The 24,182-nt window shown below is 39.0% G+C and overlaps 1 protein-coding gene across 6 annotated transcripts in view; it reads left to right on the forward strand.

The window, feature by feature from the left end:
- The window catches only part of CCDC85A (coiled-coil domain containing 85A), a 176,177-nt gene that overhangs the window by 148,071 nt on the left and 3,924 nt on the right, over positions 1-24,182 (forward strand). Inside the window, exons 4-6 of one of the 6 annotated variants that reach the window (XM_070429251.1) lie at positions 15,047-15,181; positions 18,102-18,221; positions 21,988-22,086. The exons of 2 other annotated variants lie outside the window; for them this stretch is intronic. In XM_070429251.1, coding sequence (XP_070285352.1) covers positions 15,047-15,181; positions 18,102-18,221; positions 21,988-22,086 — 354 coding nt within the window. The remainder of the gene's footprint in view (positions 1-15,046; positions 15,182-18,101; positions 18,222-21,987; positions 22,087-24,182) is intronic. 3 more of the 6 variants (XM_070429252.1, XM_070429246.1, XM_070429247.1) reach the window with 3 other exon arrangements.

The following is a 24,182-nucleotide window of genomic DNA, read 5'->3' on the forward strand; positions in this document are numbered from 1 at the left end:
AGTAATGGTAGCTTGTGTTTACTTAGGCCATACCAGTGCAGATTGGTGAAACAGATGGAATCTGCTCTCTCAACCCAGTCAGCTTACCTTTGGGATCACCTATATACCCTCCTCAAGTATATACTAAGTCTGGTCCTCACTTGGGCTGTTGACTGGCTGCTGCAGTGATGTCTAGCCCCAGTAGCTCCCAACATTCTCTGGGCTGAGACAACCCCAACTATGCACGGGTTCTACCTTGCTCCAGGTCCAAAGCCTGTAGAGAAAGTACTTCATACCACAGGGTTCTAGTGTTAAGTTCAGAAATGGAGGTGAGAAGGAAGTGTTATATTAGTAAAGAGACAGTCAATTCAAAGATTGTTCCTCTGTTTTGAAAGTGCTCCATTATCCTTGATGACAGTGTATTTACCTGGTCTAATTCTTTCCTTTGGGAGAACTTCGTGTCCTCAAACTTCTCAGTACCTCAAACATCTGTGATTGCAGGAGTGCTCAATTGAGTCACACAAATGATAGCAAGCCCTGTTTCAGAATTTTATCCTCTTTGAGATATTTGGAGTTTGCATAATATAGGTTAACAGAGTAGAAGCAACTTTTGAACTGTCATTTTTTTAAAGAGAAAAATGAAAGAATAAGGAGGCAGCTAACCTACTTGCTTAAAACTCTTAGACTAATTATTATTTTAGTAGTTTTGTTCATCTAGCTCCGTGATTTTCAACCAGTGTGCTGCATGAATTTTTAAAACATGCAATACCTGACCATTTAGTCAGGGGCACTGATCTCTATTCCCTTAGACTGTCAAAAAAATGACACAACCAACACAATAGCCATCCGGTGTGAATGCCCTGACTTGAACCATGAATATATAGGTCATATATGGTCATGTTGCATAAGATGATTGTGTCTGATTGATTAATCTTGGTATCAAAAATCCTTATTTACAAGTATAGGCACCTGATTTTTTAAAGTTACTTTGGAACAAAAAGGGCAAGTGATTACTATTATTACTTTTGTAAATCAATCAAAATTTTATATATATATATATGTCAGATTGGCAAAATATATATATTTTGGTGTGCCGCAGAATTTCAGTGATAGTTTATGTGTGCCAAGAGATGAAAAGTTGAAAATCGCTGATCTAGCTGTTGCTCTTAGCAGTTATATTAGAAAAAAAAGAATGAATATAGAAATGTAAGGATCACAGAAGAAATATAAATCTGATTCAAATGTAGTATAGCAAATAAAGGATGTGGTACTCTCTTTTCTTCACCCAAAATGCCTCACTTGCAACAGAACAACTTGGGAGGCAGAAGTTCTAACGTTTGATAGATAACAAATAGCAAGACTGGGGCCAGATGGAGCCATCCCCGAATCACATACTCCTGGCTCTTGGACAGGAGGCTTTTCAATAGCCAAGATGTGTCAGCTGTTCTGACACCCAAGGCAGGTGTGTCATCATGCCAACAGAGGGGTTTTTAAATGTATTTAAACATTTTCATATGCTAGGAATTTAATATACACAACTATAGAAATTCCATTTTTAAAAAAGCATAAAATGTACACTCAGAAACAAATCTCAATTCCAGTGAATTTATCCACAAATAATTGTGTGGGAATGATGGGTCTTTATACTTTTGGGTGCCACGCTTCTGTTGGGTGCCAAAGGTTAGCAGAAGCTACAGTTAGAATTTGGATGTCATCTTCTGGCAAAGAGTTTTAGACAGAGGGTGCTTTAGCAACTTTGCATTTTGAACATGGTTATCTTGTTTGGGACCAGCCTCATTGACTTTCCACTCCCTGTTCCTACCCCACTCCTATTTCATTACTTGGTTCCTTGACCTGCCAAACTCACATGCTTTTGTCAGTGAGTTCTGCAAATGGTAAGATAGCTGGTGGTGGCAGCGAGGCTCCCTGCCAGCGTAGGAGGACTTTGGAGAGGTCTAAGCCTTGAGCCTCGAAATGGTCACTTGTGAAGAAGGTGGCTCGTGTAGCTGTTGGGCATCCACTTTTTCTGAGGAGGAGGATTCTCTTGGTTAGGGAAACCAGTTATCCTGTCTTTGGCACTTGAGAATGAGATAAAGATGGGCCTGAGAGCAGGTAAGGGCAGCTGCCACTCCAGTGTTTTCCACTTAAAATAAGTACCCTGCACAGGATCTTGATAGTAACAGAGTTCTTCAGAATCAGTCGTGAGAATAGGATAAGACATCTCTCCATTCTGGGTGGTTTCTCAGGGTATAAATTGATGCCATAGAAATTTTAATAAGTAATAAGTAGGATGTTAGGAATAAATAAGAATTTAATTGGTCTTTAAACCAGTAGAAAAATGCTTGATGTTAGCAGACTGATCTTTAATACCTTTTGCTTTAAGAAATGACATTTTATTTCAAATGTATCTTTTGTTAATTTTGTTTGAGGACATCAATCCTACTTGTTTTAAGCGTTCAGAGTCTTAAGTCTTTAGGACGCAAGGAGAGACACAGCAGGCCATGAAAAGGATAATGTCCAATTCTTTTATTTTCACATGCTCTTCTTTCTTTCAAATGATGGGGTGGATATTTGTTTTTGTCACAAGCTCTGACTGCAACCTGAGTATCAGCTGAGGTCCTGGCTATGGGCCCCTGGCCCCTGTGGGTATCACTGATTTGTAGGTGAGAGAATGTCTACTAATGAGCAGAGGTGAGATTTGTGTCCAGCTTTTGTTATCACTGGTCTAGCAATTCTTTTTTTCTGAAACCTGTCATGTGGCAAGTGTGTTTCTGTAGAAGCAAGATAGTTATGAAAACAGCACCATCATCCAAAGCAAACCTCTGGTGTGGTATCTTTGGGTTCTGAATTTGGAATTAGCCAAGAAACTCGGTTTAGTTTCTAGTCCATCTGTTTTGCTATTCACTGGGAGATTTCATCGCTCTAAAGATTTTCTCAGCATGGGAAGACTTCATCCTTTTATCAGTCTTCAGGATGTTTCTAGCCTTTAGATAAATAACATAGGGAAGAATATTTGTCTAATCGCTATCTTTAAGCCGCTTGCTTCCTTCTCCAGAATCTTCCAGACCATTGCCGTCTGCAGTGACCTTCTCATCCTCTCTACCAGGGGTTGGCACTTTTTTGGTAAAAGGCCCAATAGCATTTTCAGACTTGTGAACCACATGGTGCTGCAACTTTCCATGTCAGCAATTGTAGCATGAGAACAGCTGAAAATAGCCACAGAGAATATCTATGTGAATGTGTGTGACTGTGTTCTAATAAAACTTTATTTCCACAACCGGAGAAAGGGGCTGGATTTAACTCTGCAAGTAGTTTGCTGACCCCTGCTCCACACTAGAATAATTTGTCAATGTGTTTTTTAATTGGGGTCTCTCATATTGTTACATAAATTTTCATTTGTACATAATGAATTTATTATTTACATGTACTTTCTTCAATAAGTATATTTTACTTTTTCATTGGTTTAAGTTCCTTTGTCCTATCATCCCCAAACCTGCCCTAACTTATCAGTATCTTTGAAATGTGCTGTGATGGAACCAGAGGAAGCATTGAGCAAGAGGCAAAGGTATTTTTTCCTCACAAACCACTGAGCTTTGGGATAAAAATTTGTTGGAGATGAAAACGCTTGCATTTGACTTGAAAAGGCGAGTCCTCCCCTACAGGAAGGACAATACTTGGTGTGGCTCTACCAGCTAGAAACATAGCACTTTTCTGAAACACAGAGGAGTGGTTACCGAAGCTATGCGTTAGTGAGTGATTGATTCTATTGCTTTTGTGTCCTGGCTGTGCTTGCATCTCAGAGAGATCGCTGCTTAGATAACGTGGGGCAGGCTTGTCTCTAAAATAGACACCACATGGCTGGCGGCTCGGGAAGAACATGAATTTCTATAGAGTCCTTCAAAGACGAGTGAAATTCTAAATCCATGTTTATCAGGGAATGAGGAGGAAATCAATTTCCAGCTTAGGCGGAGGTCAGCAATCAATCACTCTTGTAATGAGGGCATTTTGTGAAAGAGTGAGAAGTCAGGAGATTATTGGTAAGAATTAAGTGAATGGTATTTTTCAGGTCCTTTTCCGTGATCTTTGTCCAGTTGTGGTTTTGATTATGGTGTAGGCGTGCGTGGAAAGGAAGGAGAGGAAGAGCCTTATCTGCAAGGTGCTTAGGGGAGCTCGGAGGAGAACAAAGGCTCGTTCCTGTGTCCAGCGTGTTTCCTGGGCGTCAGGCTGGAACCTGAGGAAAAGCAAGAAGGATCCTCACTTGTCTTTGTCACTAGGACTGACGGACACCAGAAGAGCCAAGGGGTAGAAGAGAGCTCGAAAAGGGCCAAAGGTGTTCGCAGTGCTTCGGCGGGGACTGATAGCAAAGCTCCTATAGCAATTACTGTTCCGAGCGCCTTGCGATCAAGTCTATTAGTCACCCTTCACCGCCGCCACATGAGGCTAATTGATAGGCCTCTCCATTTCAGCGCTGAGGACAAGTGACTTGCTGAGGGTCAGGAAGTGAGTAGCTTATGGAGCTCATTAGTCTCTGGGTCATTTTTCTCTTGAATAGGCAACATACTTTATTTTTAAGACATCTCTAGGCAGCCTTAACAACTTTTTTTTTTTTTACTGGTTAACCTGGTTGTTTTCCAGGATGATACTATTGCAAACATTTCTAATTTTTTTTTTAAAAAAGTTCCTTTTTAAAATCTGCCTTTCCTAAAGTTTTACAATGTCAGTTTTCAGAATTTCTTAGTCAGCTTTTTGGAAAATTTTAGCTGTGCATTTTAAAGTTTAGTCAGGTCCTTTGTTTGGATAACGCACTCAGAATACTGGCCCTGCTATTACTCTTAAGTCCTTCACCCAGAAACTTCAGGAAAGCAAAAAATTTTAACCGGGCAGACTTGGTTTGTGCCATTAGCTGTGGTCAAAGTTTACGTGGAGGGACTAGGTAGAGCTATTTTGAATTTCAGTTATTTATGCGATCTTTCATCCCCAGAATCTAGGCTAGGCAAAAACAGTGACCTCACTATTTGAAATGAAAAAGTTTTACATTTATCATTAGATGGGTACAGGGATATTCATTCAATGGGAAGTGATTCGTGGGCTTCCACTGCTTTTCTTAGTAACCAAAGAACCTTAACAAATGTGGAATGAGAGGAGGAAGTCTCGGCCATTCATTTACTATTTTATTCCTCAAGTACTTTTTATGTCTCTTATGTACAGATACTGTTTTAGATAATAGCTATATAGCCTTGAATAAGAAATTTATGCAGCTTATATTTTAGTAGGTGGATCATTATTTAAAAAAGCAAAAATATGTAATGCCTGGGAGTGATAATCACTATGAAGAAAACAGAAGCAGGGTAGAAAATCGGAGTGGCAGGGCCTTTTACATGGAGTTAGAACCCTCCCCCACCCTGAGGAAGTGACATCTGAAGGGACGTGAGGGAAGAAAGCAATATGGCTAGAAAAGGGCATTACAGGCAGCTAGAACAGCAAGGACAAAGCTTTAGGTAGGAATAAACTAGTCATGTTTGAGGAAACAGGAGCAAGACAGCTAGTGTGGCTGGCACAGCGAGTAAGAAGGAGAGTAACCAGAGATGAAGTTAGACAGGCAGGCAGGGAACAGACCCTGTGGGCTCGTTGACCAAGGTCAAGTGTTGGGATTTGAGTCTGACTTGATGGAAAGCCATAGAAGGAATGGGGCAAGGTTGTGGTATCATCTGTTAACATTGCAAAGGTCACCATCAATGCTGGGTAGAGAAGACAGAGGCAGTGCGAGAGCAGGGACAGAGGGACACTCACTAGGGAGCTAGCTTGGTTGACTCAAGGCTGACAGTGGCTGGAACTAAGAGGAAGGGTGGAGATGGTGAGGAGAGGCACTGGATTCACAATACAGACGTGGAACCCAGGGTGCTCCGTGACAGGCTGGATGGGGACTATACGGGAAAGGGACCCCATGTGGCTTCATGAGGTGGGCACTGAGGAACTGGAGGAACTGTTCACGTAGACTGTGCAGGGCATGGCAGCCCCGGGGTGAGGTAGCTCTAGGAAGAATGAAGGGTGACTCCTTGGATTTTGAGCTAAGCAACTGAATGATAGGTGGTGCTGTGTGCTGAGACAGGAGGACTGGGAGAACAGCTTTGGGGGTGCGGGGGAATCAAGCTGTTTGAGGCATGGTAAATGTGAGATGTTGGCCGTCTCTGAGATGTTACATACGGAGTTAGATAGGTACATCTGGACCTCAGAGGAGAGTTCAGGGTTAGAGGTAAAATTGTGGGAGAAAAAATGGCTAATGGACTGAATTGGGACTTCCTGTGAGAATGTTGAGAAAACGAAGAGGTTTGTGGACTGTGCCCTGGGAAACTGAGATTTAAAGATGGGGCAGGGGTGCAGTGCAAGCGGAAAGGAGCGGCACATTTAACATTTTTAATCTTTCATATTTTGTGGGTGAGTTTTGAACTTCCTTTCTATGCTGATGCTACAAAGTTGTTTTATGTTTTATTTTAACTCTCTAGTAGGTCCTAGACATCCTTTTTGAGCATTATTTACCAAATGAGCATATATAAGTTTGAATCTGAAAATCGCATGTTCCATCATAAATTATTTGTTGGTGACTTAAACCTATTTTTAAGTCACTTTCTTTCTTCCTTCCTAGTAAGAGTTGTTTGTGAAATCAGAGCTCATGCTTTCCCCACGCTTCCTGTGTGCTGTTCTCATTGACGGGAGACTCCATTTCTCCCGCTGGCGACTGTCTTGTTGCCACGTATGCAGAGGCTACCCTGTCCACATCAGTTGGCCATGGGGTTTTTATAAACTGCCAAGTGTAGGGTCATTGTGTATGTGCCAAGACAGAGCTCCCAGCAAATGGCCTAGGAAGTGCAGGCTGACAAGCGGCTGTGCTTACTTGTATTATCAACACGTCTCCCCGGGAGGTGGCTGCCCTTGTAGGAAGCTGTCCCTCTGTCCACCTCATATCTTGACCTTCCTGTTTTGTGGGGGAGCGTTGTGTACTGGAAGAGTCCTTGATGAAACTGAAGGCCCTTCCTTGTGCTAAAGCCAGGGCAGCAACCACCACCTTACCAGGGAGCATTTTGTAGTCAACTTGGCAAGCATGCATCTTACATGGCTGTTTAGTCCCAAGGGCGCAAGCTCTGTGCATGTCTTCCACTGGGCTCTGAGGGAGTGCTGAGGTACTTAACACAAGCACGAATCAGCTCTGCTTTGCAATTCGAATGCAGTGTTTGTTAGCATGTTTTTTGCTTTTGTGTCTACATTGGCAATTCAGTTCTGTGCCTTCTTAGTCCTACTCATGCGCCCTCCTTCCCCTGAGCTCCCTTTTTTATAAGCCCAAGACCTAAAAGTATGCACATGTGTGGTAAACTTGCACTACTGATTGTCAACCTGATTGTTAAGCCATTTAGATGTACTCTTCTTCTTTTTCCTCTGCACATTTCAGTGCTCCTCACTGGGAGTTGTGTGGTTAATAGGCGGCTAGAATTAAGCACAGAGCTCATTACTGGAGGCAGAAAGTGCGCACATCCGATCATCCGCATTTCCTAGCTATTGTTCAGCTATTGTTCACCGGGCCCTCACTGTTCTTTGCCTGCTGTCACTCTGGCTACAGAGACGCTGGGTGGGTGCTGCCTTCGCCCTCTCAGGCTATTAATTCTCTCCTTCCTGGGTGGCCCTCTCTAATTCTTGTAAAAAGGCTAATCTCTGTAATTACTGTCATTTTTTTTCTTAGAACCATATATATCTTCAAGCTTTACCTGCCCTCACTGATATTACAAAATTACTTTCCTTCCAAGAACATTATATTGTTTGGTCAGATGATATTTTCATCATGGCATGAGGGTAAAGTTATTACAATTGAAATAGTTTGCACTCTTATGAGTCAGAAGAAACCCATTTGTGTGGGTTTCCATGAAAAAGATGATTTGGGGCTTCATACATTGTTAATTCCCTCTTTGATCTTGATTTTAAAATCTGATGAAAGAGTTAGGTATATTACTTTTCCTGGCACTTCCTACCCTGGTCAATAGCATGACCATTTATTTAGTTGGTACCCAGCCAGAAAGCTGGGGGCCATTCTGGATTCCTCTTTCAACCTCATTGCCTACATTCAGATACACATTAGGGCTCAGCCTGTCTTTTAATCCATCGATATCCTTTTCATTATTCCTGCCGTTGTCCAGTGTACACCATGAGTAATCATTTTTCACTTGAACTTCTTTGTTAATACCCTAATTGGACTTCATCTCAGCTAGTCTTATCCCATCCAAATTATTCTCCACGTTGCTAGAGTGATCTATAAAACTGAAATCGGGTCTTACCACGGCTCATGCCTCAGTTTAGAATGAATTTCAAAGCCATCTGACTGCTGCCTTTCATGTCAGCCTCCGTCCTGCTACTCTTGTCCCTCACATTCTAGGCTCAAGTTCCTCTGAACTGCTTCCATCTCCCTGAACAAGACAACTATCTAAAATCCAGGTTCTCTGAATGGAAGCTCCTTACCACCACTCCTGTGACTCCATAGACTTCAATCTTAGCTGTTGTTTGGCAACATGAATGAGTGAGTGAATAAATATTGCCTCTGATTTTCTTAGCTGGTTAACATCTGGATACTTATGGATTGGCCTACCCTTAAGGAAGTAGAGAATTATATCCCTTTTGATACGTATTTTTTTATTTTCACCATTTGATGTTTGCCATTTGGATGGGATTCAGTACATACTTTGGATGTCCCCGTGATAAAGTCTATTTCTGCTTTTGGTCTGTACCATCTCATGATCATTTCAGTTAGTGTTGTAACATATTTAACATATAGCTTTAGAAATAGGTGGAAGTGATTCAAGATTTTCAGAGTAGATTTATTTTACTAGAATAATGGTAACTGACTAATGAGAGGGGGACATGGTGGGAATTTAATTTGTGTGGACCTCACAAAAATGTCAGTGTCACATATTTCCGGCCATTTTAGTGCTCTAGAAGTGTGTTGTAGTTACTTGACAAATAGTTTGGAACCTACTAATTACCAAGTAGACAGGCACACAGTAAAGCATTTATACAACTATTTTTGAGATGACAGAGGAAAAGTCACAGATTGGTTTTGATAATCCGTTGACATGTTAACTTTATTGAGCAGATAGGGTGCTAGTCATCCTGATTACAGAGATAGGAAGTCAGGTGCAATGACCTTGGGGAGCTCCACAATATATATAATATTACTGCAAAATGTGAGAGAGCTTAGAGCTGTGTTATGGAAGGGTTTTTGTCAGCTCACATGGTCAAGGTGACTACACCCATCTGTTAAATAATGAAAAGTAAAGTTTATGTGATCCTGACTCCTTAGTGGAACCATGAGTGAAGCGAGTTCTTTAGACACCTACTACAGGATGAGAGAGAGAGAATGAATATGAACATGAATGAGCAGGAACTAGAGGTAAGACAGTGACTTCCTGGATCACACTAGTAGGGGACAAGAAAAGCACGGGATCTGGAAAAGTCTCACTGGAACCCAAACCCAAAGAGAAAGAGGAACAGGAAATAGACTATTCTCTTGATAAAATAACTGGAGCCTATTGTATTTCATTTATGTCATGACTCACAGTATTTCAAAGTGAGCTGTCAATAACTTTCAACATATGTCTTAGGCTACTTTGTAATATCCCAAGTTTCAAAATCCTTGGGATGTTGTTACAGATGCAATGTTTTGTAAGTGTCACCGCCACGCCACGCCGCTGTGCTGCAGTGACTAACACTCTCCTCTGATCCTCCCGAGACCCTGGGCCACTCCAACCATCCTCATCTTCCCAGGGTGCCCTGGTCTCCTTGAAGGCCCTGGAGCTGCATGATGAGCACACAGAACAGGAAGAGACCTTTAGGGCCTAAACAAAAAGAAAGAAATCATCATGTAGTGTAAATGATTGAGAATAGTACCAGGCCCACAGTTAGTGTCTTGATGGGTATTAACGCGTAGTGGGAGCTCATATTAGCCAGCCTTAGTAATCTTCTAATGGACCGCATTTAGGAGACTCCTAACATGTAACAGGAGCTTAGCAATAGAGAGCTGTTATGACTAAGATATGTTCTCAGGAGTCTTCCACCCACTGAGGAGACAAACATGTGACAGACTGCAACCCTTAGCCTCCTGGGAAGGAGAGAATGGTCACTGTTCTGATCCAGATTTCTGTCTCTCTGGTGTGCCTCTGCCTGTCACACAATGCTCTCACCTGCTCTGAGCTGTTGTTTCATGGGTCAGGGCCCTCATTTCTATTTCCTGGCAATTTTATTCTTTCCTGGTGTGTCTGCCTAAAGTTAAGTGCAGAATCTTTACCTGTTGTGTTGCTAAGAAAGCTTTATTTTGCTTCCGTAATTTCCGCAAACCACCTTCTGCCAATTTTATTCTCTGTGGGATGGTGTCTGGGTTTTCATGGGGGCAGCATGCTGCATCTCTCCACTCGGAGAGCAATCTGTTCTTTGGACCACTGCCCTGTACCTGCCCGTTTTGTATTCTGGTTCTGCTGGCATTGTTGCAGTAGGATGTTTTGGATATTTTTTAATTCTATTCCTTTTGTTAAAAAGAGTAATTTCCTATTCGGAGGTGGAAAGATGGATCTCTTTCTTCTTAGACCACAGGAGGGCCGAAGCTTAGAGAGTTTTCTTTGAAATCACTAAGAGCTCCAAATCCTGTGGGCCACTTGTCCTCATATGCAAAATCTGCTACGGAGCCATCAACAGAAATTTTGCTTTGCAGTTTTCCGACATCAGGCTTTCTCAGCTTCAGCACTCGTGCCATTAGGGCCTGGATAATCCCTTGTGCGGACTGTCCTGTGCTGCCAGGTGTGCAGCAGCATCCTGGGCCTCTACCCCCTAAATGCCCACAGAAACCCCATGGTGACAGCTAAAAGTGTCCCCCCTGGGGGGCCAAATCACCCCGAGAACTGCTGCTCAAATAATAAACATCTGAATATAAATTGACAAACAAGTTATAAAATGTGTAGCAAATACTTACAGAGCAGCGATTTTCAACCTGTATGCTGCAAAAATTTTGAAAACATGCAATATCTGACTATTTAGTCAGGGGCACTGACCTTTTCCCCCTTAGATTGTCAAATAAAAACATGACAACAGCCAACACCTGATTATACCTATTTTTCTTTTGATCAGATCTGCAAAAAATATTTTTCTGTGTGCGCCGCAGAATTTTAGTAATTAGTTTATGTGTGCCATGAGAGTAAAAAGGTTGAAAATCATTGTTAGAGAGTGCTTAATGTGGGCTAGGCACTGTTGTAAGAGCTCTTTTCATATAAGTAGCCTCACTCAGAGAGGTAGGTATTATTATACCATTTTACAGATGAGGAAACTGAGGCACAGAGAGATCATGGACTTGCTAAGTGCCAGATCAAGAATCTGAACCTAGGCAGTGTGGCCTTGGAGTCAATGAGCTGGACTTACTGTGCTGCTCGCTCAGCAAACCTTGGAATAGATACCCACCTCACATAGTATGGGGTATTACCTCTCCTAGGTGCTCAGCAAAAATGATTTTAATGAATGAATATCTACAAATCCAGGAAATTATTTAATGTCTTAAATCAGTATTGAGTAAATTCAGACTCTCTAATTAAATAAAAACTAAACTTTTCTTTGAATACAATCAACTATTCTCTATTAGAGCAAAGCAGAAAGTCTTTTAGCATTTCTAAGCCCATTTGCAGGAATCTTTTGGAAGAAGTTTGTCAAGGTGACCTTTAAAGTCTCTTATCTGGGCTTTGATTTGTGTGGTACTGCAGTTCTGCAAAATGTCAGAATGAAGATTGGTAAAATGGAACAAAATATTATTTGCCTGATGAGATTACACAAACCATCCGCTCTTGCCCTATGATAAGGAAATACTGAATTCCTCCTCTCCCTTAAACTAGGTATGTGTTCTGATGAGGTATAGTTTGACCTACCTTCAGGGCTTATAAAAAATTAAACATCTTTAACTAACAGGAAACCACTTTAGCCGATCAATTTTCAGACTTCCATAGTTGGCTTCCTATAATAGATAAGAGGGCTGGGCTCTAAAGTTTCTTACAAGTGCACTTGTCTGATCTATATCGAAATGGGAAGCCTGCATTTTACATAATAAAATGTAAAGACAGTACTGTCATTCTTGTTAAAGATTTTTTTTAATGTGTACTCTAAAAGGCAAAAGAATGGAAACTTCCAAAGTATTAATTAAAACAATGTTACTAAAATAGCCAGAAGACAACTTATTCACAATAGCTTCATCTTATCAGTTCTCTTAAAAGTCATATTGCGAATTGTAATTATTTTACACAGCGAGACTATGAGTAATACATTTCCTTTTAAAAATTTGAATGGCTTCATTTTTTCTTAATTCTTAAGAAGTCAGTGATTTTAAGGACAATATTAGAAAATGTCCTAAATCTCACTTTTCGTGGAAGATTTTCCAGAAATGCTGTGTTACAAGGGATAGCAGAACCAAACATTTATCTTTTTCAGTGGTACGAAGGGATAACTCTTGTTCTCTATCCAGTCTGTTTGCTCACACCACAGAATTCACGGTTTCTATAATGAGTACTTGCCTCTGGGTAAGTAACCTGTCATTTACCTCCCACACAGTCTTGATGCAGAGCATTACTTTGCTGTCATTTAGGATGGACTGTCCTGGTACCTACAATAATTTGTGGATTACTTTACCTGTATAGAAAGTGGCTAATGAGTACTCAGATTCCTATGGAATGGTAGGGTTATTCAAGTATTTTTTCATGAATGTAGAATTTTTAAAAACTGCAGAAAACAAAGCTAAGCAAAATGGGATTACTCAGAAAATAGAAAGTGACTTTCTTAAGGTTGTTTGAAATTGTTCTCCCAATTGATGGCCAGCATCTGGGTTTCCACCGTTTTGAGTTCCAAAGTTGCCAACAACAATTCCAAGCACCGAGTTACAGGAGGCTTACTATGTTTTATGAAGCTGTCTTCAGAAAATAGTGTGATTGGTAATTGTAGAGCTTGCAAAGAGCTAAGCCTTCATTAGTACATAAATACCATTCAAGTATAGTTTACTTGAAGGTCAAAAATGATGGCCGGTCCAGGACAGGCTTTTCCAAGACCAGAATTTTAAAAAACAAACAAAAATTATGTTGCCCACATGAGTAGAAAGTCACTACTCCTGATTCCAAAAGAGTACCTTTTCCTTTAAAATGGTTATATCACCAAGTAGTTTTTCTTTCACAAAAATCTGGCCTGCGTATATTGCCCCCTCTTAGGAGATTAATAATACTATGCACTCTACATATAATGTTTAAAAAGAACCTTTTATAAGATCCTGAGAAAAGTATATTTCATATTTTATCTGCTTTCTGAAAGTGGGAAAATATTGTACACTGTCCGCATAGTAACTGAATGTCTATTCTTTCCAGGTGCTTCTAAATGGTAATAGGTGTTACCTTAGATTTCATGTTATAATAAATTTTGTTGCAATGGAGAGGCATTGGGGTTCAGTCTTACTATACATTATGGAATATGACACCAGGAATTCTTAAGTTTTACCCAGTTGTTGAATCAGAAAAACCTAAGGTCTGAGAGATGTGGAAGTCACGGAGAAAACCAAATCCTGAAGAGAACTCATTTGTAAAATACTGCATTAAGCATAAGAATCGTCCCAGAAATCTAACTATGCCAGTTGGGGTGGGAGGTGAATTTTAAGCCATCAATCATATTATAAATTACTGGATTTAATTCTTCTGATGGTGAAAATAAAGTAGACACTGACATATGAAATTATTGCAAAAGAGCAGTGTTCAAATCAGTGTTGCTCTGTTGAAATGATCATTATGGTTCAAGTGCAAATATGTAATTTTCTCTTATGTGAGGAATATGTGTGACTTATTTAATAGATAATTGCTACTATTTCATAGATTCAGGGAAGAGTTTGTAACAACTACTGATCATCATTGCTACTCATTTCTTTATTCAGCCTCCAAAAGTTAAAGGGTGAAAATTAGACCAGTACTATCACAGTAGAGCACCTACTTCTAGGAAAATAGATTGATGAGAACTAAAAAAATGTTATTTTTTGTTGTCTCCTAAAATTAAACATGTAGACACTGAAATCTGGGGGACTATTTTGTGAATTTCCCATATTTTATTTTTAAAATGTTGCTATTCTTTAGGACATAGCATTCTTGAAGGTTTTAGTGAAAGTTGGCAGGAAGGAGAAATTAAGTTCAAATAAGTTCATTTTGGTTCTGATCATTTTTAGTAGAATTACAGTTTGGCCATGGAAAAAACTGGAATTTAAGGACATTTTTTTCTTTTTATTTTAGTTACGTGATATCTCTAGTTCCAACTAGTACAGAAATTTAGGGAATCAACTTGATTATTTCACATTTTGACAACTGTGAATATGTCCCATGAAAAACAGTTACTATGATGCAATAGTGACCCCTTAGCTCATACGTACAGGGTGCAGCAAAAGTGGGTTTATAGTTGTGAATACATGAAAGTTTATTGTTGTTTGTATGGAAAATACAGTAATTAATACAACTGTAGACCTACTATTGCCCCACCCTGCATTTTTTAAATGTTCAGGAATTTTGTTGAGAATTTGATGCAGCATCAGTTTTTGAGTATTGTTAAATATATCCACCCAACTTGAGTTTCTGCACAAAAGGGCGTCATGCTCCCAAATACATTTCAAATAATTTCTGTTAAGTCCTGAAGTTACACTGCTTTAAATACTTGGAAGACTTATGGCACTTCTGTTTCTCACAAGTAAAACCCACAAAATAAACTTGTCTATGTAGCTTCAATTTTTTATCATCTACCACTTTTTGATACTTTGAGAACTAGTTAAAACTTTACCAAAATCTATTTTAAAAATCAGCATTAGCTCTAATACACAGACTTCAGTTTATGTTCACTTTTTCCCTGGTCACAGGTGCATGTTACAGCTTGCCATTGTGGTCATTGTGGTGCATTTCATTACGCTTCTTGTTCTATCTGCTTTCTTGAGATTTGGGAAACAGTATTTTTCTGAGTGATTGTACTATATTGTTCCAAATATAAGGCCACCCAGAATAGAAGGCAACCTCCAACTAGAAACAGCTCAAATATGGAGAAAGGCTGGGGGCCCAGAGCCCGGCGGGTCTTGCAGTGGTGGCAAGGGTGCCGAGGAATAGGACGCTGCCTGCCCACTCTCCCGGTGAGTGAAGACAAGCCAGCTGCTGCATTTGCTTGTGTGTAACCCAGGTGGCTTGTGCTGCTCGAGGAAAGTTATGCTGGGGGTAGAGAACAATCTGTGTACATGAAAGTTGCTGTGGGTGTAAGTCTGGGGAGGGACGCTGGGAGTCGTCTTTCATCTCCTGCACAGTCATCTCTAGTGTTTTCCCCCTGAACTTGAGGGTGAAAGTTGAGTGACTGGAGAACAAAGGTAGCCTGCACCTTCGTGAAAAGGCGTTTAAGAGTTCAGTGGCCATGAAAATGAACTCTTAAACACCAGCCCAGGACATTATCCCATGCCCTTTCCAGTTGACTGCCCCGGGAGAAAGTGGTACACTGTGTGGATCACATGTACCTTGAAAACAAGCCTCCCTGAAACTGGGAGTCACGTGTCTAATTTCATTAAGGTTTTCCTCTTTTTAAATTCCTTGTATCCTGAGCCAGCCATGTTACAATTTAAATGGGCTCAATCTTATTAAAATATGTTTCACTGAGTAGCACATTTAAAAAAATACTTCAGTGAAAACATATTAGTCAACTTTGTATTGATTGAACCTAGATAATCCTCCAAATTTTGGTCTCATTCTACTGAGCACATATAAATTTGACCTTTTGTTTCATACGAACTAAATGAGATGTGATAGAATGAGTTGCTTGATTCTGTTACCATCTAGAAACCTGTTTGTGTACAACCTTACCAGGCACTTGGCTACCTTTGTGGCTTCACAAAAACCACATAAATCATGACTCTTGAACCTTCCTGTGATTATTAGTCCATCGCTCACAAAGTGGATTTGAACTTTAATCCCCCAATGATACATTTCCCCCTACTGTAATCTTTATTATTATTATCCCATTATTTAAAGAAATTTCTTTAATAAAAATTTTTTTTTTCTGAATAGATAAGGGTAGAACAGGACTCTCAAGTTTAAACAATGCTAAATTAGAGGATTTGTGGTAAGGGGAGCTACTTATCACTGATTCTAGAAATTTTCTTAAACCAAAATGGCCTGAAAGATGGAGATCCCATTCCAAAGCAAAAAGCGCACAAGGATTGATATACCTTCCAGTTTGCCAGGTCTGGGAAGGGAACCTTTGAAAGAGAAGGACTGGGAGGAGAGTAGCCCAGAGGGGGAAGTGGTATTGCCAGCCAAGTCAGATTACCAGTCAGAAGACAGACAAAACTGCAGTGGTGGGTCCTAAATGAGAGGTTTGAAGTGAACCCTGCGTACCTCAGAAGCCTTTTCACACGAGTTCATGAGCGTGGTGACAGCAGGGAAAGAAAACGGTGGGGGACTAGATCTTCCTTTATAATTCCTTTGTTTGGGAAACATTTGATCTCTTCAGAAGAGGAGGATGTCCAAAATGTGGTGATGGAGTTGGAGGGAGGGTGTGCCCCATGAGCCAACTTAAAATAGTTTCCCTTTTATTATTTGTATCAGGTACTACGCCTGATTTTGTCTGAAGTACAAATATAGGAAAACATATCTTATAAATGTTTTTCCCCAGAGAGAGTTGGGACTATTATAATTGATTGCCCTGTGTCATCACCTGCTATTAATTTAGTTATTCGTAGCAATGAAGGACAGAAACTGGGGAGGTCACCTAAATGTCACATCTATGGCTGTTTCTCCCTGTTGGCTAGTGAGGGTTGGGCAGGACCTGATGTGTTTCCATAACTCTCTGAGCACGGAAAAGCACACGGTCTCCGTTGGCTTGTGAGGTGGTGAGGATAGCCTGCAACGAGGTAAGCAGTGACAGCGACACGGAAGAGAGAACATATTCCAAATTGCATGCATAATAATTTTTGTAAAAATCAATGGGAATTGTCAATTTCTTTAAAAATAGCATGGTTTGCATAAAGCCCATACCTAAGACTTGCTGCTCTCAGCTTTCCCTTCCCATCCCTGAAATGCACAACATAGAAACTCTCTTAGAGATGCTGGAAAAGAAAAGTTCCAAACCACACATAATGCTCCTTCCCCGGGGATTAGATTCAGGGGATCAAAGAGAAACAGAGCAGTTATTAGTCTAATAGGCATGGAAAAAATCTCTAGGTTTGTTGGACAAAAATTAAAATCTCTCAGGCCCTCTGAGTGTAATGATCACCATAACACAGGTGAAAGTCCCATTAGACTGCTTTTTGTGGGAGTTTAGATAACTGCTACTCTTTTCTTTCCTGATCCTTTAGTCTTTCTGCAAGTAATCCCCTAGAAAAAGTCGGTTTGATTTTCCCTCAGTTCCCGTATGGGTGATTGTGACTCTCACAGGCCAAATTAATCATGGCAGGTTCTGATTTCTCAGCAACTACGTTGCAGAGTCAATGAACTACAAATATGTAATCTGATCCATTTTGTTTTTCATATCCAAAAAGACCAGAAAATAAGGATTTTTTTCTGAAAGAAAATACTGAATTTGGTTAAATCTCTTTGGAATATGTTCCACTACAGGTCTTTCCTCAAAGAAATGTTTTATAAGAGAGAGTGTTTTATAAGAATGTGATGTGTCTGCATTTTCTGAGACATATGGAATGAGGCATTTGTCTTGCTGAATGAGCATGTTAACTCAGCTGCGGAGTAACTCACAAATTCCCCACACTTGAGTATGTTTAAGTTTCAAAAAGTCATTCTTGAAATGCTTAATGGTTATTCCTTAGGGGGCTTTGCTCTCTTTGGTAAATTAGAAATGACATCTGGATATGCATAGAGATGGTCCTTGGTTAACTTTTCTTGCTGGTCAAGCAGCAAGTACATTCCAGTTAACAGGTGGATAGTATTGTAGGACAGTCTTGGAAAAAAAATTATGAAAATGGCTGATTCTCATTTGGCAGTGAAATTGAATTACATCTGTGCAGTTATAAACGACTTTTGTTTTAATAACAAAGTTGTTGATTTTCTACTAAGGGTTCTTTTAGGTTGTCATCAGGGGCTGATGGGAATAACAGTTCACCCAACTCTCCAGCTAGCTTCAGTGGACATACCACACCTTCTCAGCAGCCTGAACCCGTGGTACATTCTCTTAAGGTAACCAACTGTGTACAACCATTTATCAAGAAAATCAGTTGTGTTGTGGTTTGTTTGCTGTAGTCTAGTAGTCCTCACAGTCTTGTTTTAACCATATATACTTTATTTTTTACCCCTAATGGTGTAACTTTATCTTAAGTTTTGAACTATGATTTTGATTTTTTAACTAACAATGGGTTTGAGTACTTATGGTTGAATCTCTAGTGTTATTTTGTTTTGAGTAATGTGATTCATTATCTGCATCGAGTTGAATTTGAAGTCTGATATGCATGTATATTCATTGTGTAAAATATTGTTACAGGTATTTTATGTGCAATGTTTGTAGCACGGGTGTCTTCAAATAGAGGGACTTAATAGTTGGCCAAAGGAAGGAAGGATACCATATTTTCCTTTCTTTATGCAAATGAAGCACATTGTGCAACTTACTAAAAGAAACTATTGAAACAAACAAAACCTACTCCCTCCTCCACTAAAAGAAATTAGGTCTTCAAACTTTAGTTAATGTTCCTTTATAGAATATTACAAAATAGGTATAAGGTCTTGCTCATAAAGCTATTTTATTTTTGGCTTTTACTTCAAATTGTGTAATGGCCTCAAAAAAGACTTGGCTAAAATTTATCATTTAATTTTCTTTACCAATAATGAGCTTTCCAATAAGTACCATAAGTAAAGTTAATAAAAATATTTCAGAGTAGAAACAAATGCAATAAAAATTATCTTAAAATTGAGACAATTCCTTGAAATTTTCAGTTTCCAAGTATAAAACACTGTCCTTTAAATTAATAATCCATAACATGTAGCCTGATGAAGTATTTTGAGCATGAAGTAGGTAGAGTGCTTCAGCCTGCCACATGAGTTTCACAATTTTTCTAAAATTGTTTTGGATTCAGAATGATGCATCCTTTTGGAGTGGGCCACATTTTCCCCTGGCATGCATAAAGCAAATAAATAGATGAGAACTTCAAAATAGTTATTGGGAGATGATTTAGTTTTAGCAGCTTTAGCTCCCTCCTTATATTTTACTGTCCCTTAGATGAAGTGAGCTTGCGTCTCACAGGCATCAATTGGCTGCTCATGAGGGAAGGTAGTATAACCACGCCGGTGGCCAATGGCAAGGCACCTGGCATCTCCTGTGTTGGCTGGGATAACACAAAGTGAGCAACTGAGAGGAATTCATGGGAAGGCACAACAGAATGAGGGGTGCACCCTCCCTCTGGTGGGTGCTGGTTTATCGACTGGGGAACACTTGCTCTCTGCTTCAGCATTTGAATGCTGCTTAGCATGGACAGTGCTGTAACTTTAGCATAAGCCAGGCTCTAGCTACCTGAAAAGCATTTTAGAGATGAAAAAAAAATGAGAGTGGCTTCAATCCTGTCGTGTTAGTGCCGGTACATATTCCCCAAGTAGCACATTTTCCGATTGAAAGATGATTCAGCCCGCTGCCTTAGTAAAGGGCAAGTGCAGTTTGAATCAGATCGGCTGAGTGGGTCGCACTGCATTCTTCCCCAGATTTCTCACTACAGCTGTGTTAGGAGGGCCGAAAAGGAATGGGGCAGGCAGGGAAGCGCTCTTCAACTTTCTCTGAATTCATTCTCTAATTTTCATATGAAATTTTACCTCTAGAAAGGAAGATGTTATATGATAATCAGAACACACAAGTCCTCACTGGGCAAGCTGGCTAGTACTGAGCAACTAACGTATCTTTATTGGATAACTGGAGGCTTTTGAATAGAGAATGTGTTCGCTTCCATGAGTTCACTGTGTCTGAAACAGAAATATGTGCAAACACAGCCTGTGGGAAATGCATCGGAACACTATCTCCATGTTAAAAACATGCAATCATTCAACATTTTGTTTTTAAAAGCCACTGATCTAGAGCATATTTATATCATAAGATTTTTCTGTTCTGAAAAGAATACTTAGGACAGTGGCTCAGTTTCTCATCTTCTGATAGATTTCAAAAATATTCTCTAGGATTTAATAACTCTGGTCAAGGATGGGGGAAGAGCTTGAAGGCAGTGTGAGAAATTAGCTCACTTAAAATAACACCACATTTTTTTTTGTTTTTAAAATTCATGCTATTAATTGGAGCTTCACTTCATTTAGTAGAAATTAACTGATTTGAAGTACTCTTCTCTGAGGTGCATAATAAATCAAATCTGTAAGTAAATGAGCTTGTTCAAAGAGTTCCATAAGTTTTCTATGAATATTCACTGAGCATAGTTAAGAATTTCCTCTAATGCAGTGGTTCTCAACCTGTGGGTCGCGACCCCTTTGGGGGTCGAATGACCCTTTCACAGGAGTCACCTAAGACCATCGGAAAACACATATATAATTACATATTATTTTTGTGATTAATCACTATGCTTTAATTATGTTCAATTTGTAACAATGAAAATACATCCTGCATATCAGATATTTACATTACGATTCATAACAGTAGCAAAATTACAGTTATTAAGTAGCAACGAAAACTATTTTATGGTTGGGGGGTCACCACAACATGAGGAACTGTATTAAAGGGTCGCTGCATTAGGAAGGTTGAGAACCACTGCTCTAATGGCTGTAAACTGACTCTAATTTGAGTTGAGTAAAAGGGTCAGCCTTTCACTCACTACTATCATATCCTATGTTAAAGAAGCAATATCTACATAATAACAATGGCTAGAACTTTTGAGTTAACCAGAGAGTAGTTTGTGAATTAGATTCTTTATTGCAGCATGAACTCTAGTGAAAATCCATGCAGTCGCAGTATATATGAATTTAAAAGAAAGGCTCCCCTCACGCTTAAGTCACTTATTTTGACTCAACTGTTCACTGGTGCTAATTTGCAGGTGACACCTTTAGGTGTGGCCCTAGCACTGACTGGGAGGACAACAGAACAAGGAGTTTAACAATGTCAGGGTGGATTCTATAGGGGCTTTTAGGAAAAGTATTTTTTTATGCTACATTAATGCTTTGATTTATAAGCTGACAGAAGAAAATAGCAAACTGCACTCAAAGCCCAAGTTTTGTACTTTAGAAAGTATTGACATGAAAACTTTACAGACATTTTTAAAGGAATATCATTTTACTCTATTAAGCAGTAATTTTGAGAAATGGAATCTAAAATTGTTTAAAAGCATCTCATCCCCAAATACGTTGCTCTAATGAAAAATATTTATAAAGTGTTGCTCAAATATTGTCACTACTAGTATAAGGAGTCAGTGTTTCTCATTGCTAATGTCAAAGAACCATCCCCATATTCCTTTCCTAGCCACTGAGAATGCCCAGGCAAGAACTGTGAGGTTAGTAGTGTTAATATTAAAAATTCTTATGTACATATTCCTGGATTCTGACCAGTTTCACCATCACTATCATCTTTTCTATAGGCCGTGTCTACATATCATTTGGACTGTCTGGTGTATAATTAATTATATTGCTCATTTTTACAGTGGAGCAAGAATTATTGACTCTAAATCATTGACAGGTTATCTTAATGACCCAATTAACTAATGTATCTAATTATTTTAGACATTAATACATTCAATAGACTCTTAGTGATGCAATAGATTGCTTTTAATGGCCATCTGAAATCAAGTAGAATTGATTCTAGATAGGTTTCACAATAATAATTAAAAGATTTTGCCATATATGTATCCACTCTGATATGCAGACATGGAGAAAACTAAAGGTTTTACCAAGTGGAGCTGCTTGCTGGTTTTATTCTATAACTAACAAGGTTTTTTTCCATGTGAAATTTGCTTCTCTTTTTCAACTAATCCAGGTCTTGGATGTTCAGGAAACTATAGATCGTCAACAGGGTAAAGAGTATGAACAGGACCTTAGTGAGACAGAAAAAGCTATAGTCAGAGAAATGTGCAATGTAAGTTTAATGTGCTTTGTTGTGTATTCTGTGTTCCAAGCCCCATCATGGCGTAGTTATTGCTTTATGAATATCTACTTTAAAAAATGCTGGACAAGTGCCCTAATTATGTGAAAATAAAATCAAATCCCCTTATTTTTATCTTTAGTATGTTTTATCACTACAATCATGTTATAAAATATTCAGGTAAGCAATAAGCCAATATATTCCAACATATTCCAGAATTATTAAATTGTCTGTTGTCTAAAATGTGTTACTAGTTTTGATAAAATAAATGGGTTTCTGCTTCATATTTTTAAGAAGGTCCTTAGAGATCAGTGTTTAAAACCTGTGATAAAACAGACTTCTTCGGATTTGTTTGTAAATTTACTTGGGGGAAAAGAATCATCATCTTACTAGGTAATATTTGCTGGGTTGTTCATGCATATAATATGTGTGCTTCATGTCATGCAAAGTATTATCTTTACCTTTCAGTGGTTGACATATGTTCAGGATATAGCTATAGGAGATAGATATACACAGTAAAAAAATGACATGCTCCTTTCATGATACATATTCAATATGATCATTATATGGCTGACTAAATTTTAACTATTTCAGTAATATGCATAGATGTATCATTTAATCAAGAATATAATTGTGAAGGTTATTAGAAAGCTAAATAGAATGTTACAGAGGAACACATTTGTTAAAAGCAAAAAATCATAGATTATATTAATCACTCATTTTAATTGGCTTCATATATATAATTTTTTAACCTTAGATTCTTTGTCCATTAAGATATCAAAATTGCTTAGAAATACCCTTAAGCTTTAGGCTGTTAGGACCAGATAATCTCAGACACTTAACAATCCCTTTGAGGTCTTGGAATCCAGTAAAAGTTACAAAGTCCCATGGGATTTTATGTGCTGGGAAAGTGTTTAGTCTCCTGCTTTTTGTGTTTTGGTTGTTTTTCTTTATTTCATGAATATCTGTTTTTAAAAATCATTAGTTTTAGATGGCATGATTTCCTAAATGCGTCACTGTTTACCTTCTGTAGCTTTTCAGCCTGTCCTTAAGGTTTTCAGCTTGAATATTTCCCTCAGAGAAATTTAAGAATTTGGGTTGGTGGGCCCAATAGGCCCGCAGAGGTAATCCACTGACTCACCTCGAATCTCTCTATAGCCATACCCATTTCTGATCATCCCTGTAACGTGGATATCTTAATAGAAATATCATACACACCTAAAATCATGACTTATCCACCAGTTCACTTGTAACTAGTGAAATTAAACAAATGTGTTACCTTTTGTCAAGTGGTTTCTCACTTGTGACATTTTGAACTATCATATTTTGATAAATAATGTGTTTTATCTTGAGTAGTTGAAATAATACTTTGATAACAGTCCTAGAAAAGGAACTTCAACAGAATTGTTACTAAAATTTACATTCACAACATGAAATAAAATTTCTTCCTGGGAAATGACAAAAAAAAAAAAAGAATTTGGGCCACACACCTAGGGGTGCCTGTTGCCTCTCATCTATTGTCTCTGGAATGAGAAAGTTCTGACAGACTTTAGGAATTGTAGAACTAGAGGGGGCCACAGGGGTCATCCCCCCCAGTGGGTCTCCACAGAGTAGTATGTGGAGCTCCTTCATAATTCAGAGATCTGGGTTTTGCCCCAGACCATGGACAATTTGGATAGCAACTACTGGGTAAGAACCCCACACTTGCATTTTATGTTTAAAGAAATGAAGATCCCCAAATTTTGTTAATTGCTCAAATTAAGGTACTTGCCCAGATTGTTCGCTAAGGAACAGTTAAGTGAGCAGGATTAGACCCAGATCTCCTCTGAGGACTAGCTCTCTCCACTTCCCCAAGTAAAGCTGGGGACTCCTTTTCTTTCCTCAAGAATGAAAAGCAATGCATCTTACATCTCCATTGTGCTTAATGCCAGAAATTCTGTAAAGAAATGCCAGGATTGTCCCTTTTCTTGCCTCTTTTTAAATTTTTAGATGAAAGATTTCTGATTTCAAGACATTAGAAATTTTATTTCTTAATCACAGCAGAGACCTACTCATGGTTTGTACCTTGATTAGTTTGTATAGATCTTTTT

The sequence above is a fragment of the Myotis yumanensis genome, unplaced genomic scaffold, assembly GCF_028538775.1.
Source record: "Myotis yumanensis isolate MYYU_CA2020_CCGP unplaced genomic scaffold, mMyoYum1.0.hap1 SCAF_11, whole genome shotgun sequence".
In the NCBI taxonomy this organism is placed as follows: domain Eukaryota; kingdom Metazoa; phylum Chordata; class Mammalia; order Chiroptera; family Vespertilionidae; genus Myotis; species Myotis yumanensis.